The sequence below is a fragment of the Typopeltis vanoorti genome, chromosome 16 (assembly GCF_054136105.1).
Source record: "Typopeltis vanoorti isolate ZY-2024b chromosome 16, IOZ_Tvanoo_1.0, whole genome shotgun sequence".
NCBI classification, from domain to species: Eukaryota; Metazoa; Arthropoda; class Arachnida; order Uropygi; family Thelyphonidae; genus Typopeltis; species Typopeltis vanoorti.
In genome coordinates this window covers 59,303,022-59,321,951 of record NC_143564.1, presented here as the reverse complement: position 1 = coordinate 59,321,951, position 18,930 = coordinate 59,303,022, and the positions used below count along the sequence as shown (strand labels likewise).

General features: G+C 35.0%; 1 protein-coding gene across 2 annotated transcripts in view; it reads left to right on the top strand.

The window, feature by feature from the left end:
• Nucleotides 1–18,930, top strand: part of raptor (regulatory associated protein of MTOR complex 1) — a 512,095-nt gene that overhangs the window by 240,630 nt on the left and 252,535 nt on the right. For both annotated transcript variants that reach the window (XM_090406523.1, XM_090406522.1), the window contains exons 14-15: nt 1,233–1,424; nt 9,778–9,921. In XM_090406523.1, the coding sequence (XP_090262649.1) occupies nt 1,233–1,424; nt 9,778–9,921 (336 nt within the window). The remainder of the gene's footprint in view (nt 1–1,232; nt 1,425–9,777; nt 9,922–18,930) is intronic.

Genomic DNA, 18,930 nt, shown 5'->3' with positions numbered 1-18,930 from the left:
CAAAGGATAATTAAAGCTGTGAAAGGTTCTGCTTATGAAAATAAAATTTTGAGGAAATGAAAGCTTATTCACTATCTTATTGAGTACATAAATATAAATGCATACATAATTGTAAGAAAACTAATACAAACAGTATTATATATTCATTATGAGTGTGTAATACTGTATGTACAGTCCATACTACTGCAGCTTTTTTTTTTTTTTTTTTTTAACTGTAAAGCAGTTTGTAGCATGTATTTTCACTTGGATTTTCTGTTGTAATAAGCAAAAGTCTTATTTGCATTTATTGCTGCAATCAAAATTGCCAATTGTTTTATATTTTTTCTATTAATATGCCTCTTTTCTTGGAAGCAATTGTGGATTGCATTGACTGCTTTCAGTGCACCTGCTGTATACAGTAATTCAAACTTTATCTTTTATAATACTTCTAACAGTCAATCCATTCATTTTATAAGCCTGTGCACCTTTTATGAATCTTTTTCATGTTGTTTAATAATTTCACCTCTTCTTATCATTGTGAATGCATGTATTCTCATCACTTTTACATTTCTCATGCAAATTGCAGGTTTATATTTTACTTTAATTAAATACCTACCTGGGTTCAAACCAAGATAAAGACATAATTTGGACTCAAGACTGAAAGAAACAAAATGGCAATGAAATTATCACTGTATGTCAGCTTGCTAGGAAAGCTATCTATTATATTAAAATAGAAGATATTATGGATCCAGCCATATTTTATGGCCAAGTGCATAACGAAGCTTAAATTTTTGAAAATTTACTAGAGAGCTTATGGGAGTACAACTTTTGGAGTTACTGTGTCTATTTTAAGTTGTGCAAAACAGGGTAACTCTGATGCTGAAGGTCATGTTCTCATAAGCTCTCTGGTAAATTTTCAAAACTTTAAGTTTCTTTTTACATTTGGCTATAAAATATGACTGGATCCATAATATCCTCCATTTTAATATCTTACCTATGTCAAACTGAAACCTTTTAGCACCATGTTTTAGCCATATATTATGTTCAAAAGTATCACTTGATAGATGGCGCTGCTAGTCATAAGTTGTGGTACCACAACCATGTATTTGCAAGTAGATAACTCAAATCCATGTAAGTTGATGAACCTGCTGTATTATATCTTAATTTTTTTTTTCATTTGGTAAATGAAGTTTTGTTTCTAATCCATATTAATTATTGAGTGCTCCAATCAGATAGCTGTAATTTTTTTTTAGGAGGCTGCGCTTCAGTGCAATTTAATTTCTGTGTGTTTGGAACAACTAAATGATCCTTGCTCTCGCCTCCGACTCTGGCTTGCTATTTGTCTTGGTCTCATGTGGTCAAATTATGAGGATGCTCGCTGGTGTGGTGTCAGGGATCGTGCTCATGAAAAATTATACACGCTACTCACTGATTCTGTTCCTGAGGTGAGTCCATTCACCAGATTTTTTGATTTATGTTACCATTTATAAAATAATTCTTGACCATGTTAAAAACTAAAATAGTTAATTAAAACTAGTTAAAGAGGTTTTATTCTCAGTATCTCAAGACAGGATCATTGTATAAATCTAACATAATGGTAATTCAAATTATTATAATTACGTTTAAAAAAACTTGTTATAGCATAGATATCTTTTTAAATGTAACCATATATATCATACGTTCAAACTGTAAAATTATCAGAAAATTAATGATTAGAAAAATTTTTTTTATAGATCATCTAATTAGGAATTACAGCTTCCCAAATTTAGGAAATAGAAAGTCTATCATTATGATTCAAATATATATAACACTGTTTGAATCATAATGACTTCAGAGCTTAAATTAAAATGCTTCAGCAAAGCAGTTCAGTATTATCCTAAGAAATTCTATTAAATAATATGTATTGCCATCATGCTGGGCCACTAAAGGCTTATGGAGATTCACCTGCCAGATGTTGATAGTCAATGATTCACTTCTCAATTGTGTGGCCTGTTTAGACCTCAGTTAGGTTACATGAGAATGTGACTTGATGAAATCTGTTCCCCAGGGAAATTCCAAGGATTACATACTCTATCTTATCTCTAACCCTCACCCACAATTCCAAACCAAAACAGATGACGTGACGTCAATGACGGATGTGTCACCCCTCCAAAATTCCTAACTTTCCAGACTATCTTATCTCTAACCGCTAGTAAATATTGTTGATGGATGTGAAGCTGGACCCTCTTGAGAACTCTTACAGCATTCTCTGATGCATCTCTTGCATATGGAATGAGGATTCTGCAGGAATTTACTGTGTATCTTGTAAGTGAACCACATATACTGCATTGCCACAATCTCAATTCAAAAAGAAATCAACTTTTTTGATTTCAAAAAAGGAAATCGACCTTCCTTCCATTGATTAGGAATTGTGCTCTTGTTAAGACTCAGCTGAATAACATCCAAAGTACTGCAGATTCTGTTGCAAATTCTTACAAGAGAATCTGCATTTTTAAATGATGTCTTATTGAATCCTTTTGGTGTATTCAAATTATGTTCATACAGCTCTGTTATCTATAATTCATGTAGTTCCATCATCATCATTCTGCTAGTTAATTTGTTCTACCTGGGATGTTTATCTTACTTCCTAATGCTTAATAGCCCTCAATTTGTGAAGCATCCAACACTTTCCTATTTTCCACATTTACTAAGATTATTTTCTACTTATACAGAATGAGAGGGAAATAAATAAATTTCAAAACACTAAATTAGCTGTGTACAAGACAGTGTTCAAACCAAATTTAACTTATAGATCTGAGTATTGGAATAATAAAAAAACAACTTAACCACTGCCCATGGAATAGAGTTTTAAGAAAAATTAGGATAATCATCAGATGGCAGAAATGGTAGAATCATATTGCAATAGTAGGAAGGAACTTATTTAGTATTGAGGAATGTATGAGGAGTGCTAATGTAAGATGGTATGCTATTTAAAAAGAATGGGATGGGAAAGGTTAGTGGAAGTCATGTTAAAATTTTTTTTTAAACAAGCATGTCTGTATTTAATTGCCCTTACCTGTAAAAAAAAAAAAAAAAAAAAAAAAAAAAAAAAAAAAAATATATATATATATATATATATATATATATATATATATATATATATATATATAACACCACAACTTGTGCGGCAGAGGGTGATAAAATCAATGGCACTTCTCCAACGCTATGCGAAAAACAACAGACAGAGATATCCTCTTCACAGATGAGAAGATTTTCACCATGAAGAGTTTTAACTACCAAAATGATTGAGTAGATGCCCTGGATCGCACCTAGGATTCAAATAGGTCATCACCTGGCATTAGTGATGGTGGGGTGATGTATCAGGGAGTATCCAAGTTGCATTTCTGCAAGAAAGGGGTCAGAATCTCTGCATATTGTGCCAAGACTCCATGCTGGAACCTGTGTTATGTCTTCTGAACAACACCTTGTTTCACAACAGGTAGTGGATCTTACAACAGGACTTAGCCTCTCACACAAGGCAAGGACCACACGACAGTGATTGGAGGCAAAGTTCCCTACCACATATCAGCATCTGATTGGCCATCTGGAGGTCTGATCTGAATCTGTTGGATTTCAAATTGTGTCAGAGCTTCAGAGAGTAGTCTGCAAGATACGACACCCAAGTATCACCAGCCTGAAGGTGGATTTGTTTCAAGTGTGTTTTTAATCTGCTGTGAGCCCATGACCATACCTTTTTTGCAGTTAAAAATTATTTTGCCACATGAAGTATCTAGAGCAGTGTTATCCAATGTTTTTTGGATCATGCCCCAACTCAACGCCTCAAAGATTTTGTCCCCCCATCTAGCATAATAGTCAGCTAAGTTCTGAAAAATGATAATATAAATATGTACTTTAAATAAAAAAAGGAACATAGGTAAAACTGTTTTTAATTTGACTTTCTTCAATGAATATAAATTTTATATTACACTTTGTATATCATAAAATATAAATCGAATTGAACTCGGGAAAATAAAATCCAAGTTAATGCGATCCTTGAGCTTGATGTCTGCTACATAGAGTTTTTATTTGAGGTACTAATTTAGTCATTTTCAGTCTCAAATCCCCATGGTTTGTGATATCCCGGTGATTTTTTTTTTTTTTTTCAGTAGCAAGTCATTTACAGCACTAAACCAACATTCAACTTAATATAACGACAGGAAGGGCAATAGTATTTTTTTTTTGCAAAATTAGTTGAATTTTGATATTTCATTTCTGTCTCATCAGAAAGCTATGCCATTGTTCCTTTTATGTTAAATAAATTTCTAATAGGCATAATTTTCTTTTCTGAGAGTTCTTCTTGATATTTATGTTGACTGCTGTATTAGTGATGTTTTTTTCTCTCAAAGTTAGGGTTTGCAACATCGACAATTTATCGCTGACAGTGGTGAGTTATTTGAGTATATCAGCGATGAGGTGACGAATGCAACATCGTTTTCTAATTGTCCCACGTTGGGAAAACACTGATCTAGAGCAAAGGACATAGGCAAAGAGGGCCATGATATCAGGTGGAAAATTTGCTCTGAATGAGAATTGTGCGAACAATTCCTATCAGACAAAAGGGATATAAACGACACATTAAATATAATAACTATGGTGAAGCTGGCCTTTCTGATCATGCCCTGAACACTTCACATAGAATTGACTGGAAAAGCACCAGTTGTTTACATCACACCAAAACATGGTATGAATGCAAATTTAAGGAAGCCTGTGAGATTCTTATCAACCACCCCAATCTGAACAATAATGATAGTCTAAAAATCCCAAGCACGTGGAAGGCACATATTCTACCCACGTGCTTGGGATTTTTAGACTATCATTATTGTTCAGATTGGGGTGGTTGATAAGAATCTCACAGGCTTCCTTAAATTTGCATCTGAACTCGGATCTGTTTATCTATGGATCTGTTTATCGGAGTGTTTATCTACAGTCCCTAAGAGTTAACTATAAACAGGACTGTAGATAAACACTTCACATAGAATTGACTGGAAAAGTACCAGTTGTTTACATCACACCAAAACATGGTATGAATGCAAATTTAAGGAAGCCTGTGAAATTCTTATCAACCACCCCAATCTGAACAATAATGACGGTCTAAAAATCCCAAGCATGTGGAAGGTACATATTCTACCCACGCAACCTTTCTCCCCAAGAGTTAACTATAAACAGGACTGTAGATAATCCAGAATCCTAAATCTAACATAACAACTGTCATGTTAAAAATTGGACATCATTGTTACTGTAAGAAAACTATCTATAAGAAAGAATGTTTCTCTTACGTTGTCTTAAATAGAATTTAGCTTTGATGTAGTTTCTAAATAATTAATTAATTTGTATTTTTTTTTTTTTTTTTTCACTAGAGGTCATGCCAGTGGAATAACTGGTGATCAAATCATTGTTTCTTTAGCTTACTGTGTGTAATGTAACTCAGCTTGTCTTTTGTATATTTGTATACATTTCAGATGATGATCTTAATATGAAGATCAAAACGTTGGGAAATGAAAAGAGTTATAACACGGTTGTAAGTCCATAATTTCTAAAATGAAAAATCAATTGCCTATCTGAATATTCATGAGTATCTATATTAATTTTTTAAGGCTTTCATTTCGCCAATCTCTAAACTTGCCACTCCTAGGCATTGCTTTTGTTGCTATTATACTATTAATGATACTAAATAAATAATACTATGCATAATTATAATTACCGTCCCTGTTACATCGTGATGAAGAATGATTTAAGTATAAGAATGTGTGTTATCTAGAGTCACTCAATCGGCCTGCAAAATTGTCAAACCTAAAATGAATGATTGGGTCTCTGGTACTTTTGTAAGAACCATCTATCCATTGGCGAAGCATAATTGAAATCAGAATCACAACAATGGCTCAAACGAAATTCGTTTTCCTTAGTTTTTTTTTTTTATATTTTTTTATTATTTTTTTTTTAATATAATGCTTCATTCATGAAATTCATAACTTTCAGATGTAGAACAATGGATTAGATTCTGGAGTAAACCACTATGATTGGCTACTCTCCTTGTGTTGCATCACTATTGTATTATATTAATATTATCATTTGTACTACTACTACTTCAGTCTTAATAAATTCAAATTTTAAGATACTGAACTGATTAGTACCATTAAACACGATTGTTGAACTACTCATTCTTCCTTCGTGAGTTGAACTAAAATGATACACATCACCTGTTAGAAAATGTCATTTTACTTTCAACTGTCAGAGTTATTGTAACATTCTAAGTTTCTTAGAGTAAAACACTATTGCCATCTACTAGAAAATTCAGAAAATAATTAATCTATAAGTTGGAAGTTTTTTTACTTGGTTATATAGTAAATTAAAGAAATTATATTCTTGGTTTGCATGTAAAGGTACTTCATGCACAAACTTTGTTTGCATACACTTGGATAAAGGATTAAATCAATAATATAATTTCGTGGCATTTTTAATTTATAATAAACCTATAAATCGACCATCTTTGGACCTGAGAAAAATAGAACAAAAATTGGTTATAACAAAATAGGGAAAAAAAAATCAAAATAATAAAATATCTATGATGTCACTGGCTGCCCCCTTATGCTGCCTTTGTGGCATGCAAAACTTGACAACCTATATTCCATAGCCCTGTACTTAGCTTCTAAAATGATTTTGTATATGTAGAATGTCCTTCAGCATTTTAGGAATGAATGTTAAAATATGGATGTAATGTTGGATTTTCTATCAAAATGTTTATTTTCCTGCTTCTGTTTGTTTTTAAGAAGTAGACACTAGTTTGAATAATTATTTTTCATTGTTTCTTTCATTCAGTTAAAAGTATTTAACCATGATAACTTATTTATTATTATTATCTGAGACCTCCAGAGAATCAAGGCCTCATCAAGGTAGCTATAAATCACCCAAACCAGCTGTCTTACTTTCTCTTAAATTGGATATTTCTCTTAAATGAATTTAAGAGAAAAATTATCCCTAAAGGCAAACTATTCCACCCACTCACTGCTCTGTGAGAGAGTAGTGAGTGAGTGGAAACCACTTTTTATTATTATTTGACACCTCCAGGGAGTTCAAAACTCATCGAGGTAGGGCACCTGCCCTACAAGTCCATCTCCACCATTCAATCACCAACTGACCACAACTACACCAACAGCATCTATCATCCAAGTCAAGAGTTTATATTCCAATCCTATGTTTTCCAGAGTTTATGCTTGCGGCATAATGATAAAATTCTTTTGGATTTTCTTTAGCTTGCATAGTCAATTTCATTTCATACTGCAATTTAGCTTTCTGCACAATACTCTTTAGCTTTCTGGCCTGAGTTTTCTATATTTCATAACTCCTCTCACTCTTATTCTCATGTTATTCTTTCCACATCATCTTCTTGTGGCTCTCTTGCTTAATTAGGTTGCACATCCATTTCACTCCCAACCTATTTATTTTTCAAATACTAGGGATACATTCAGAAACTGCCTCATTTAAGCATTTTTTCAGAGATTTTTTCTGTGCATTGCTGACATTTTTGCCATTCAGTAACTGATACCATGGATCAAAGATAGTATTGCATTGATCATAATTTCCAGCTTTGTACTTAAGAATGTAACCTGTTCTAATGGGAACATCAATATAATTAGGTACTTCCCAAGAAATCATGGCATGATTACTGTCACCAACTGGTGATAAAATAGTCATATTCTTAACAGAAACCCCCTTCTGATGCTTTGAACACTCTTTAACCCAGAGTTCCTTCTTTTACATGCTGCTTGAGAAAGTTTTCACACAACAGTTCAGTAAATTCCTCTTCATTCTTATTGTGAGATTTTTCTTCTGCCCAATCAGTGTTTGAATAATTAACATTTCTTATAATGATCACTCGTTTAGTACCCATAAGGCTAAATTGGCGATACATTTCTTCGTACCCTGCAACTGATTTGCGAGGTCTGCAGCAGCGTCCCAATGATATATTTCATTCTATTAGTCTCCACTTCACACCAGACAGCCTCAAACTCACTTACATGAAACATCACCATCGTTGTTTTCTTGCATTTCTACCCTAACTGGACTTAGGTCATCTGATATCATTACTAGTACTTCCCTCCTCTCCTATCTCTTCTGTCTTTCCTCAAATTGGCATACCCATTACACTCAATCCCAGGTACCATATCTGATTCTGATAGCTACATTTCACTATTGCCAGCAATCTTAGGCCACATTATATTCAATGAAGCAGTTTATTTCTGATGCTTCTGACATTTGTGTATAGGCATAACAAACTACCACCTAGCCTTTACTTATAATTAGATATGCAATCTATTTGGCCTTGTTGTAGAAGTTTCTCTTTTCCCTTCCCAGATATATATTTAAAATGTCTGAATCCAAAGCATATGTTTTCTCTCCTTCGCCAGATGCACAACCATGTCCGAAGCCATTTGTTTCTTTATCACGTTTGCATACCATATCTGAACTTTCACACACATTTTTCTCATTCCTTCCTTGATTATCTAGTTTCCCTGACTCTATGCATTAGGTCTCATCCCAGTAAGCAATTTTTCCAGGCTCTTGATGCCAAATGAATTCAGGTGTAGGCAGTCCCTCTTATAGAAGTCTTTTCTGCCATCATACACACTCCACATATCTAAAAACTTGCATCCATTTCCTCTACACAGTCTGTGCATAGAATCATTTGCTATCATTGCCCTCTTTCTTAACTTAGTTCTGTTGTATCTGGTTAGCAAACCTACAATTTTTACTCTCTCACATTTATTTTTCACTTCTTCCAAAAGACCTTTCATATCCTCTCTCATACTATATTTGTTGCTACTTAAATATTAGTTCCTGCAAGACTACTCTCTCTTTTACTTTTCTGTGTTTTTCAATTACATTTGGCATATCTTTAATTTTTGCCCCCGTGAAACGAAGTAGTGACTCCCTTGGCAGCCCAAATGTTATGATTGAATCATCATACCATATCACCTCTTTTTTTTTATCCTGTCCATTCCTTGTTTTTTCTTTTTTTTTTTTTCTTATCCTGTCCATTCCGCCCAATCAATAAACATTGATTGGGCGGAATGGACAGGATAAGAAAAAAAAAGAATTAAACAATTTTCCACTTCTTCTAATTCTCTGGTCCTTTTCTAATAATTTCTTTCAATCAAGATATTTCCAATGTCAGATTATTCTCTGATATATTATCATAATCATTACTGCAGCAATACTTCTGCCCATCAAGACAAAGGTTCTCCTTGGTAGTAACAACTTTAACTTATGCTTTAGACACTTCCCGTTGTGACAAGTTTTTAGCACACTTCTTAATAGTAGTAATATTTAATAATGTTTCTATAATTATGTTATTAAATGCTGTAGTACAATAAATACACTAAAAAAAAAAACTACCATAATATACTAAATATACACCAATAAGTCTAAAAGAACATTCTATAAATCAACAAAAATCACTTATCTTTCAGGAGCTTCCTGACAGCACATCTTTTCACCAGATTACTTCTAATTTAAATTTAATTAATATTTAAATTACATTATTATAACATCTTTTTGGGAAGCATTTGTGATCTTTGAAGTCTTAATTTCCCAAATGCTTGCTGTTATGGGCAAATATTAATTGTTTTGGAATGTTTTGTTGTGTGATTGATATCATTGTTTTTTATTTTTTTATATTTTAATGCTTATGCTTTCAGTATTATTAAATATATTATTAAAAAGTTTTATGTGTTTATCATATTTTTTTACTGTATTTTATAGGTTAGAGCAGCAGCTGTTTTTGCCCTTGGAACTTTTTTAAATAGCATAGCAGAAAGGACTGATCATGCTAATATTATTGATCACAATATTGGTGTAACACTCATAAATACAGTAGCTTTGGATGGAAGCCCTCTAGTGAGAAAGGTAAGAAATGGTGGGCTGTTATAAAAAAAAATAAAAAGTCTTATGAAACTCCTTTCGACATTATTTTGCAATGGCGCTTCTTAATTTATGTCAACCCTCAAAACTGCAAGATATCACAAAACTTATAGCATGATTGGACCATTTGTGGGCTATCATGAATAGTGATAAAAAGAATTTTTGAATGTGTTTCTCAGAGAGCTGGGGGTATTGATCTTTAGGGAGTTCAGTACTGGGAACTGTTCTATGAATAGCCCTCTCTTATGCTGACAAATTTATAAACAAATTGGATGTTGAACAACAGTTGCTTGTGTTTATACATGTTTAAAAAAAAGTGGAAGATTCATAATGGCAGTTTTATAAGTAGCACCTACAAAAATACCTAAAAGAGACAATGCAGAAAGGCAGAAAGAGTGCCTGTGAGAAAGCAACGAAAGAGAGAGATCTATTAAGTGGATATTTCTCCCTTATCGATAGCATCAAAATTTTTACAAACTATTTTGTAAAAAAATTGATCTTGACTGGAATATTATAAAAAATTCTGAGAAATATTGACAGGCATGTAGTTTGATTAGCATTCATATTCTCTAGATTATCTTCTCCTCACTTGAGAATGTTTCAGACATTGGTTATGGAATATCTAAGCTTGAATTATTTGAGCATTACCTCATCGTCAAATGAAGAAAAGAACTGAAATGCACTATAATAAGCAAAACTGAATAAGATTTGAAGTTAGAGAAAGTTGTATAGGACAAAGAATGTGAATAAAAGAACATAGTCGCAGGTACTCCAGCATCAGTAGAGAAATCAGATTAGAAGTATGCATCCCAACAGAAATCTGATTAGATGAATCCAACCCCACATGCCATAAGCAACCAGAGTGGAAACTGGCAACAGGAAACTGTTCACAGTGAGCAGGAGAGATAGATCCATAAGATGGTAGCATGGTAAGATTACCTTTATGCCAGATCTGATCGAATGCTTTGGGAATTGTCAAGAGTGACAACATCATTGTTCCCAGACCTTTCCATGGCTTGTGTTCAAGGGTGGGTAAGAGAGGCTACAAGATCTGATGTGAAATGAGAGTGGTGTAATCTATATTAGTGATCACTAACAGTCCTCCAAGAAGTTAACTCTTAATGACCTTCTGCATTATTTTTGGTTGGATTCAGATGAGTGAAATGGGACAGTATAGTTTGATCGACTTTTAAGGACAGACTTGAAGGTTTGCTCCCATATTTGATAGATTCTAGATGAGCGAGATATCTTGTATGAGTGATGCAGGATGGGTGTTAATTCAGGAGTACGAATTGTGTTCTTCAAGTTTAAGGGATATAATTTGGATTGTGAGACATTAATATCTAGATTATTGAGGATTTTTCTGATATGTTTCTGATGAAAGATCAGAGAGGGTATGTAGCAGTTAGTTTATGTTATAGTGAAAGTGAATTTCCTTGGTCATCTTTTTCTTATTATTATTGAGTTGGAGAAGAAAGCTGATGCAATGATATCAGGATTAACAGATGGTAAAATCATATAATGGCAGAAGTTGCATCCAATAACTTTCACAAGGGACTAGAATTCTTGGCTGCTACTTGAGCAGAAGGTAGTTCTGCATATAGTTCTTTCCAAGTCCGATTTGGATTTCTTGATGTTCTACATATGCCAAGTGCAAAGATGTTTTTGACTTAGGGCATTAGAGAAGTGTTGAATTTTTGTCCTGAACTGCTTTTGCACCTGTGTTTGTTTAGAACCAAGGCATGAATGTAGTAGTAATTTACCAAGAATGGCAAAGTTGCAGGAGTGGATAGTATACTCCCTGAATTCCTAAAACATCTTGGTCAACATGGCCAAACATGGCTGGCTGCCCTTTTCTCAGAAATCATTGTCTGGTAAATTACCAAAGCTGTGGTGGGAAGCCAAAATAATTGCTGTGCCCAAACCAGGGAAAGATCCAGATGAAGTGAAAAACCTATGCCCTGTCTCCTTGCTTTGCACCACCTTGAAGCTCTTTGAAAGAATTCTCCTTAAAAGAATTTCACCACTCATCAAAAGAGTACTCCCGACTGAACAAGCTGGCTTCAGGCCAGGAAGAAGTTGCTGTGACCAGATCCTTGCCCTGACAACCTCAAATGAAGCAGGCTTCCAGAAGAAACTTAAATCTGGAGCCACTTTCATTGACCTAGCATCTGTTTATGACACTGTCTGGATCAGGGGCCTCCTCCTAAAACTTGGAAATATTATAAATTGTAAAAAAACTCTACAACTTTTTGAATCTATTCTCTCCAACAGAAAGATCCGGGTTCATTTTGGCAGAAAAAAGAGCAGGCCCAGATTCCTTCACAACGGTCTTCCTCAGGGCTCTGTGTTATCTCCTATGCTTTTTAACATCTATGTGTATGATCTACCTCATACCAGATCAAGCAAGTATATACACGCCGATGACCTAGCGATCTTACATCAATCCACCTCCTTTACCAACCTAGAATCAACCTTGAATAGAGACCTGAACACCTTGGAAGAGTACTCCAGGCAGTGGTTCTTGAAGCCAAATCCAACGAAAACAGTGTCCTCAGTATTTCACCTGTACAATGCAGAGGTGAATTGACAACTCAACCTTTCCTTCTGTGGAAAAAATGGTAGAACATGAGCCTCACCCAAAATACCTTGGAGTGAGCCTGGATAGAAGCCTAACCTATAAAAGGCACATCATCAACCTCTCCAATAAAATTAAAACCAGAAATAACATCACTTCAAGGCTTGCTGGAACGACCTGGGGTTGTGGTGCAGAAGTCCTAAGGTCATCTGTACTAGCCCTCACATTCTCTGCAGCAGAATATTGTGCCCTGTCTGGGAAAGAAGTGCACACACGAACATTATAGACACCCAGCTGAACTCTACTGTGTGCACAATTAGTGGGACAGTGAGAAGCACCCCTCTCTCCTGGCTGTCTGTTCTATCCCACATTGCTCCACCACACATACGGAGAAGACAAGCCTCAATTAAGGAATTTAATAAAGCAGTGAGCAACTCACTCCTACCCCTACACCAGACTCTCATAAACCCACCTAGTCTTTGCCTCAAATCTAGAAAGCCTCTCTGGTCCATGGACGAACTCTCTTCAGCTGCGCTGCCATCAATATCTGACATATGGAGAGAATACTGGTCCAACAATCTCCCAACAAACAGCTTCCTGGTAGAAGATCCCTGTGCCTCTTAGCCTGGTTTTGATCTTCCTAGGAAGATTTGGTCATCCATAAACAGGATCAGAACTAGTCAGGGCAGATGTGGCTATCTTCTACATAAATGGGGGCTGTCAGATCATCCTTATTGTGATTCTCCCGTGGCTCAGACGATTACTCATATTGTGTACAACTGCCCAAGGCACCAATTTCATGGTGGTGGCCTACAAGACATCCACAAGGTGATGGATGAGGACTTGAATTGGCTTTCCAGTCTGGACTTTGACTAGTTGGTATGATGATGGCGGTGGTTATGGAGGAAACAAAAGATCACGGTCCCGTCTCACCACGAAAACGTTATTCTCATAGTTACTCTCATAGTCCTCGTCATAATATCAGCAGAACTCCTCTTCGTGTTAGAAGATGATGATACAGTGTGAAATGGGCCTCCTCTAATGGATCAAGTTTTCTCACACAAGACACAACTGCTCTCTACTTAAACCTCGGATATAGCTACTTTTATGTTGTGAAGTGTTGTGAGAACATGAGCCTTGTCATACTTGATGCAGCAGGACGATAATTGTCCCTGGCTTAATTATGACAAGTTACTTTTGCTTTATATTTTTTTTAAAAAAAGGAAAGCCTTAGAAAGCAGGTTGTGCCTTTTATGTAATGAACTTTTATATGTTAAGATTTTCATCATTTGTTTCTGGAAATTGTGATTGTACTTTTCACTTACCAGTTTTCATGTAGCCATAAGCATAAATAAATAAATGTAGTAGTTTAGGTTTTGTGTGAAGCAGGGGATGTAATCCTGACTCCAGGAAAGATTATTTCAGTTATTTGGTTGGAGCAAGTGTTCAGATCAGGAAAGTGGAAACAGTAATCAGACTGCTTGTGCTGTTATAGTTATAAAGAGGATGAGGCTGAGGTTGGCTGGAAGAAGGTAATCTATAGAAAAGGAAAAAATGAACACTGTTGTGGTTATTGTATAGAGAAGTATTAACATCTACATTTCATTTGTGTATAGAGAGTGAGAGAGAAAAGCTAGTTAAGTACAGGTTCTGGGTGTCGAGAGAATGGCGAGTATTATCCATTACTTCAGTTGGTAGACCAACAGTTTGTGTTTAATATTTACTGACAACAAATGATACGGCTTTGATTCCAGCTTGATCTAAGAAATTAGGGAAAGTAATCTGTTTGAGTTTGTATAGAGGTCTTCTAGGAAATTATCTTGCTGTTAGGTAATTAGATTTCAGAAAATCTAGCTTCAGCGATAAATAATCAAAGCAGATAGCATGTTGATCTGAATTAGAAAAGCATTTAGGCTATACATGAAGACAACAAATCAAGAAAAGGAAATCTTGAGCAAGAGCAAATTATATAATGGAAATTGTAGATTTAATAATCTCTGGCATGGAATGTCAGATTTGTCTTCTTATATAAAGAATTGTGTAAGGTGGTTGAGATGTACTGTAGTTGTAGAGGATGCTATTGAGACCTGCTAACAGAAACTGAATGTATGTGTGATAGGAACTCGCAGGAATCTGCCATGCAGTGTTGTCACTAAATCTAGTACTTGTTTTTAACTGCATCAGGGATATTTAATCCCTGTTTAGACAGCATCTGCAGTTGCTGAAACATCTAGTCACTGCACTTTTCTCTAAACTGCAGTGGAATGCTGATTGCCAAGGAAGCTTAGAATAAAGCTTGTAGTATTTTTTTCAGATTTCCAGCATCATGCCTCATCACTTTTAAATGTACTTGAGTCCGAGTAAGACACATTTTCATGCAATAAGGAAATCTTAGATCCAATATACATATTCTATAACAACAGTAACTAACAGCAAAGAAGTCTGAGATAACATACAGAAAAAGAAAGGTAGTTATACCATCCATCCACTTTCAGTCCTTGAAAATAATGTATGTACAATTCTGAAATCAACAGCTATTGCTGTTTAAAGAAATGTTTGTCAAAACATCAGCAATATCTTCTTATATTGCTTCTTGTATCACTAGAGTTCCTTGCAATATCTAAAGCAGAAAAACAACAAATTCTGTTCTTTTTGAGGGATACAGAAGATTACAACAGGCTGTTCAGAAAATGAAAGCAGCTTTGCTTAAATGTTGCACAAATGCTGTTGTACCAGATAACATCCATTATGAGATGATCCAACATCTGTTCATATCTGCCATTAATCAATTTAACATTGGTTTTCTTTGATATGAGAAAAAAACATACATATGCCATTGCTTGAAGATTTGGATCATTGAAGGTGCTACAAAACTATAGTCTCAGAGTGAACGCCTCCCTCTCTCTCTCTCTCTCTTTTATCAGGAACTGTTTATCTAACCAAATCTTCCAGGTCTGAGTGAGAACCACATTGCTAACTGTATATATCCAAAAGGAGGGAGTCCTGCTTTTTTGCAATCAGGCTTAACTTGATAACTGAATAACTTCCCCAATCTGTAAGTAATTCACATGTGGATGATTTTACTATCTTCCACCATTCATGTAATACGAGGACTATAGAAAAACAGCTGCAGAAACCCATGGAACATCTTTCAAAATGGGAACTGTCAAATTGGTTCAGATTTTCACAGCAAAAGACAGTTGTGTGCATTTTTGCTGCAGATATGGTCTTCATCTCAATCCAGAACTCGGACAAGGAAAAACATTAATTATAATTGCCTCAGTTACTAAGTTCTTGGGCTTGATATCTGACAAAAAATATTAATATCCTCCGTCACTGCTGACAGATGTTCTTTGCTCCAGTTACACCGATTAGATCAATATTTCTTTACGAGGTCCAAAGAGTTTGTGCTTCTGCCAAAGAAAGTATGCTGTAATGGTTTTCTCTATGGCAGAGGAGAGTGTGCTGCAATGGTTGGATCCTATCTAACATCAAGCCATACATCCCTAAGAATTGCAACGGAAGCATTTTAGACTTTGCCAATCCCTAGTCTCTGTGCCAAGGCAAATGAACTACCTTTGTCGCTTCAACATTGGCAACTGTCTCTGCTATATGCTATCAAAATAAACTCCCTCTCAGTCCATCTTGCAGGGCCAACTGTGTTTTGCCCGTGATAGGAGAATCTGCACAACACTCATCAAACTGCACATGATCCTTTGGTTTGCGAACAAAAACACCCTTAGAACCTCTGGGTATTAAGGTATTCAATATTGCACAGATGCCATCAATTAAACTCGAGCTGTGGAATTCATATATACTACTATGCAACTTTCTTTTCTGTAAGCTAACCAAACGTTCCATCCCTTGTTGTCTTCCAGTAACTCCTTCATGTTCATAGGATGGAATGTTCATTCTGTGCCTCTTGCACAGAGGGTTCAAAATCAGAGGCTAGTGAGATTATTTGCTGTCTTTTCTTTAAGCTAACCAAATGTTCCATCCCTATTGTCGTCTTCCAGTAGCTCCTTCATGTTCATAGGATGGAATGTTCATTCTGTGCCTCTTGCACAGAGGGTTCAAAATCAGAGGCTAGTGAGATTATTTGCTGTCTTCCTAGACAACGTAATATCTCATCAGATCTGACAATGAATGTAACAACTTCACTGCTGAGATGTGTATGCCATAGAGCTTGCCTTAAATTACATAAGGCTGCAAAGCTACCGGAGGTGCATTTTTATATATATATATATATATATATATATATATTTTTTTTTTTTTTTTTTTTTGAGACAGATTAAATGACTATAAGCCAAGAGATTAAAAAATAGACACACTATTTTAATTTAAATTGATTTTAATTTAATTTAAACTACACAACTATTTTCGTCTTGTTAGAAGACTTCTTTGCTGCATAATGTGAGGACTACAACAAACATTGGAAGAGAAAAAATCTATACATTAACGCATTAACGTATTAATGTTTGAAGCTGTTCTGTGTATCTCTTCGTTTTTGAGTATGCACATGTGTTCAAGGTCTTGTGAAAATGCCAAAGGTGGATAGCAACACAATGAGAGTCTGAGAGATTATAGCTTAGGCTAGTGTTGAGATATACTGGATGGAGGACGATTAGATTCTACAATTCTTCTTTCCAGTTCCTCATAGCATCGAAAGATATTTTCTGATTTGTCCCATATGACTGGACAAATGATAGTTTTCATCATTAACATCAGCAGAATTAGGATGTACATTCGGCAGAACACTTTCTCTGGTTTTGCCACTTGTTTTTGACATCTCTTTTATGTTCCTCTAGACATAATTCAATGAATTTTTCTATCTGGCCAAAATAAGGCATGTTGCAGTTGTACCAAATACGGTATAACCTTTCAGCAAAATGGTTATTCAAAACAAACAGTTAATAAGCTACTATTCAATCCACCTTCATATTGAGGATAGAAATAGTCAAAAAGGATACAATCCCTACCATATATCAATCCCGTTTGACCAAAATTAGCTAAAGTTTCTTAAAAATATAACATCCAGACTTCTTTCACTCCTCTACTTAAACTCCTTTCCTTGCTCAGTATGCCCAAGCAAAAACATAACAACCTGAAATATCCTGGCATTTACTGTATTTAGTGCAGCTGCAACATGCCTTATTTTGACCAGATGGAAAAATCCATCGAATTTACATCTAGAGGAACATGTTCACATATGGCAGAACCAGATTGAGTGCTCTGCTGAATCATATCCTGAATTCTGTTGATGCTAACAATGAAAACGCTATCATTCATCCAGCCATATGGGACAAATTGGAAAATATCTTTCGATGCTATTATCTACTGGAAAGAAGAATTGTAGAATCTAAAGAAATTGTCCTCCATTCAGTTCATCTCAATGCTAACCTAAGCTATAGTCTCTCAGACTGCCATTACACTGCTGTCCAACTTTCACGTTCACGAGAAATTGAATACTTGCACACATCCAACAACGAAGATACACAGAACAGCTTCAAATGTTAATATGTTAATGCTTTTATGTATAGATTATTTTTTTCTTACAATGTTTGTTGGTAATTCCCACATGTTATGCACCTGAAGAAGTGTTCTAAGAAGATGAAACTAGTTGTGCAGTTTATTTAAATTAAAATGGTGTTTTTTTTTTAATCTCTTGGCTTATAGTAATTTAATCTGTTTCGAAAATATGGCTCCCAGCCGAGTAAATCAATTATATCATACATCTAGAGCTTCAGAAACATTTGGGGTTCTCTTGTAATTAACATGTAATATCTCAGTTATGGAAGCTACACTTAGATGTGTGCTTCTGTTGGATTCCAAGCTACAGCTGAATTACAGGAAATGAGGCTGTAGATACTGCAGCTAGGGTAGCTTGTTTCTCAAGTGTCTCCCATCTTCTTGTCCTTTACACTGATTACTAGCAGATCATAAAAAAACGTTCAGAATCTGCTGATGGCAGTCATGGAATAGAGAGACCAACAACAAGTCCCATCAAATTAATTCTGAAATCAAATTTTAGTAGTCTAGTCTGTGCAGGGACTGTAAAGAGGAAGTTGTACTAGACTACCTTTGCACAGGTTATGGTTACTGTACACTCCCTTCTATTCTATTTACATTATATAATTGTAGCATTTACAATAACTTTTTTCTTTGTACCTTGTTATAAGTCTTTTACCAGATAATAGAGATATTGTGTTTCTGAGACTGTTCAAGTGAAAATCAGATTCTTATTTAGTCCAATCTCTGTTTGGACTGAATCCTGTTTGTTCAAGTTTCCCTTCCACTATTTTCCTTAAAATTCTCTAAAATTTATTTATTTAGCATTTCGTTAAAAATGCAAGCAATTAATGAGTAAAACTATATACCAGGGGTGTTCAACTCATTGATTGTGATTGACTGGTCAA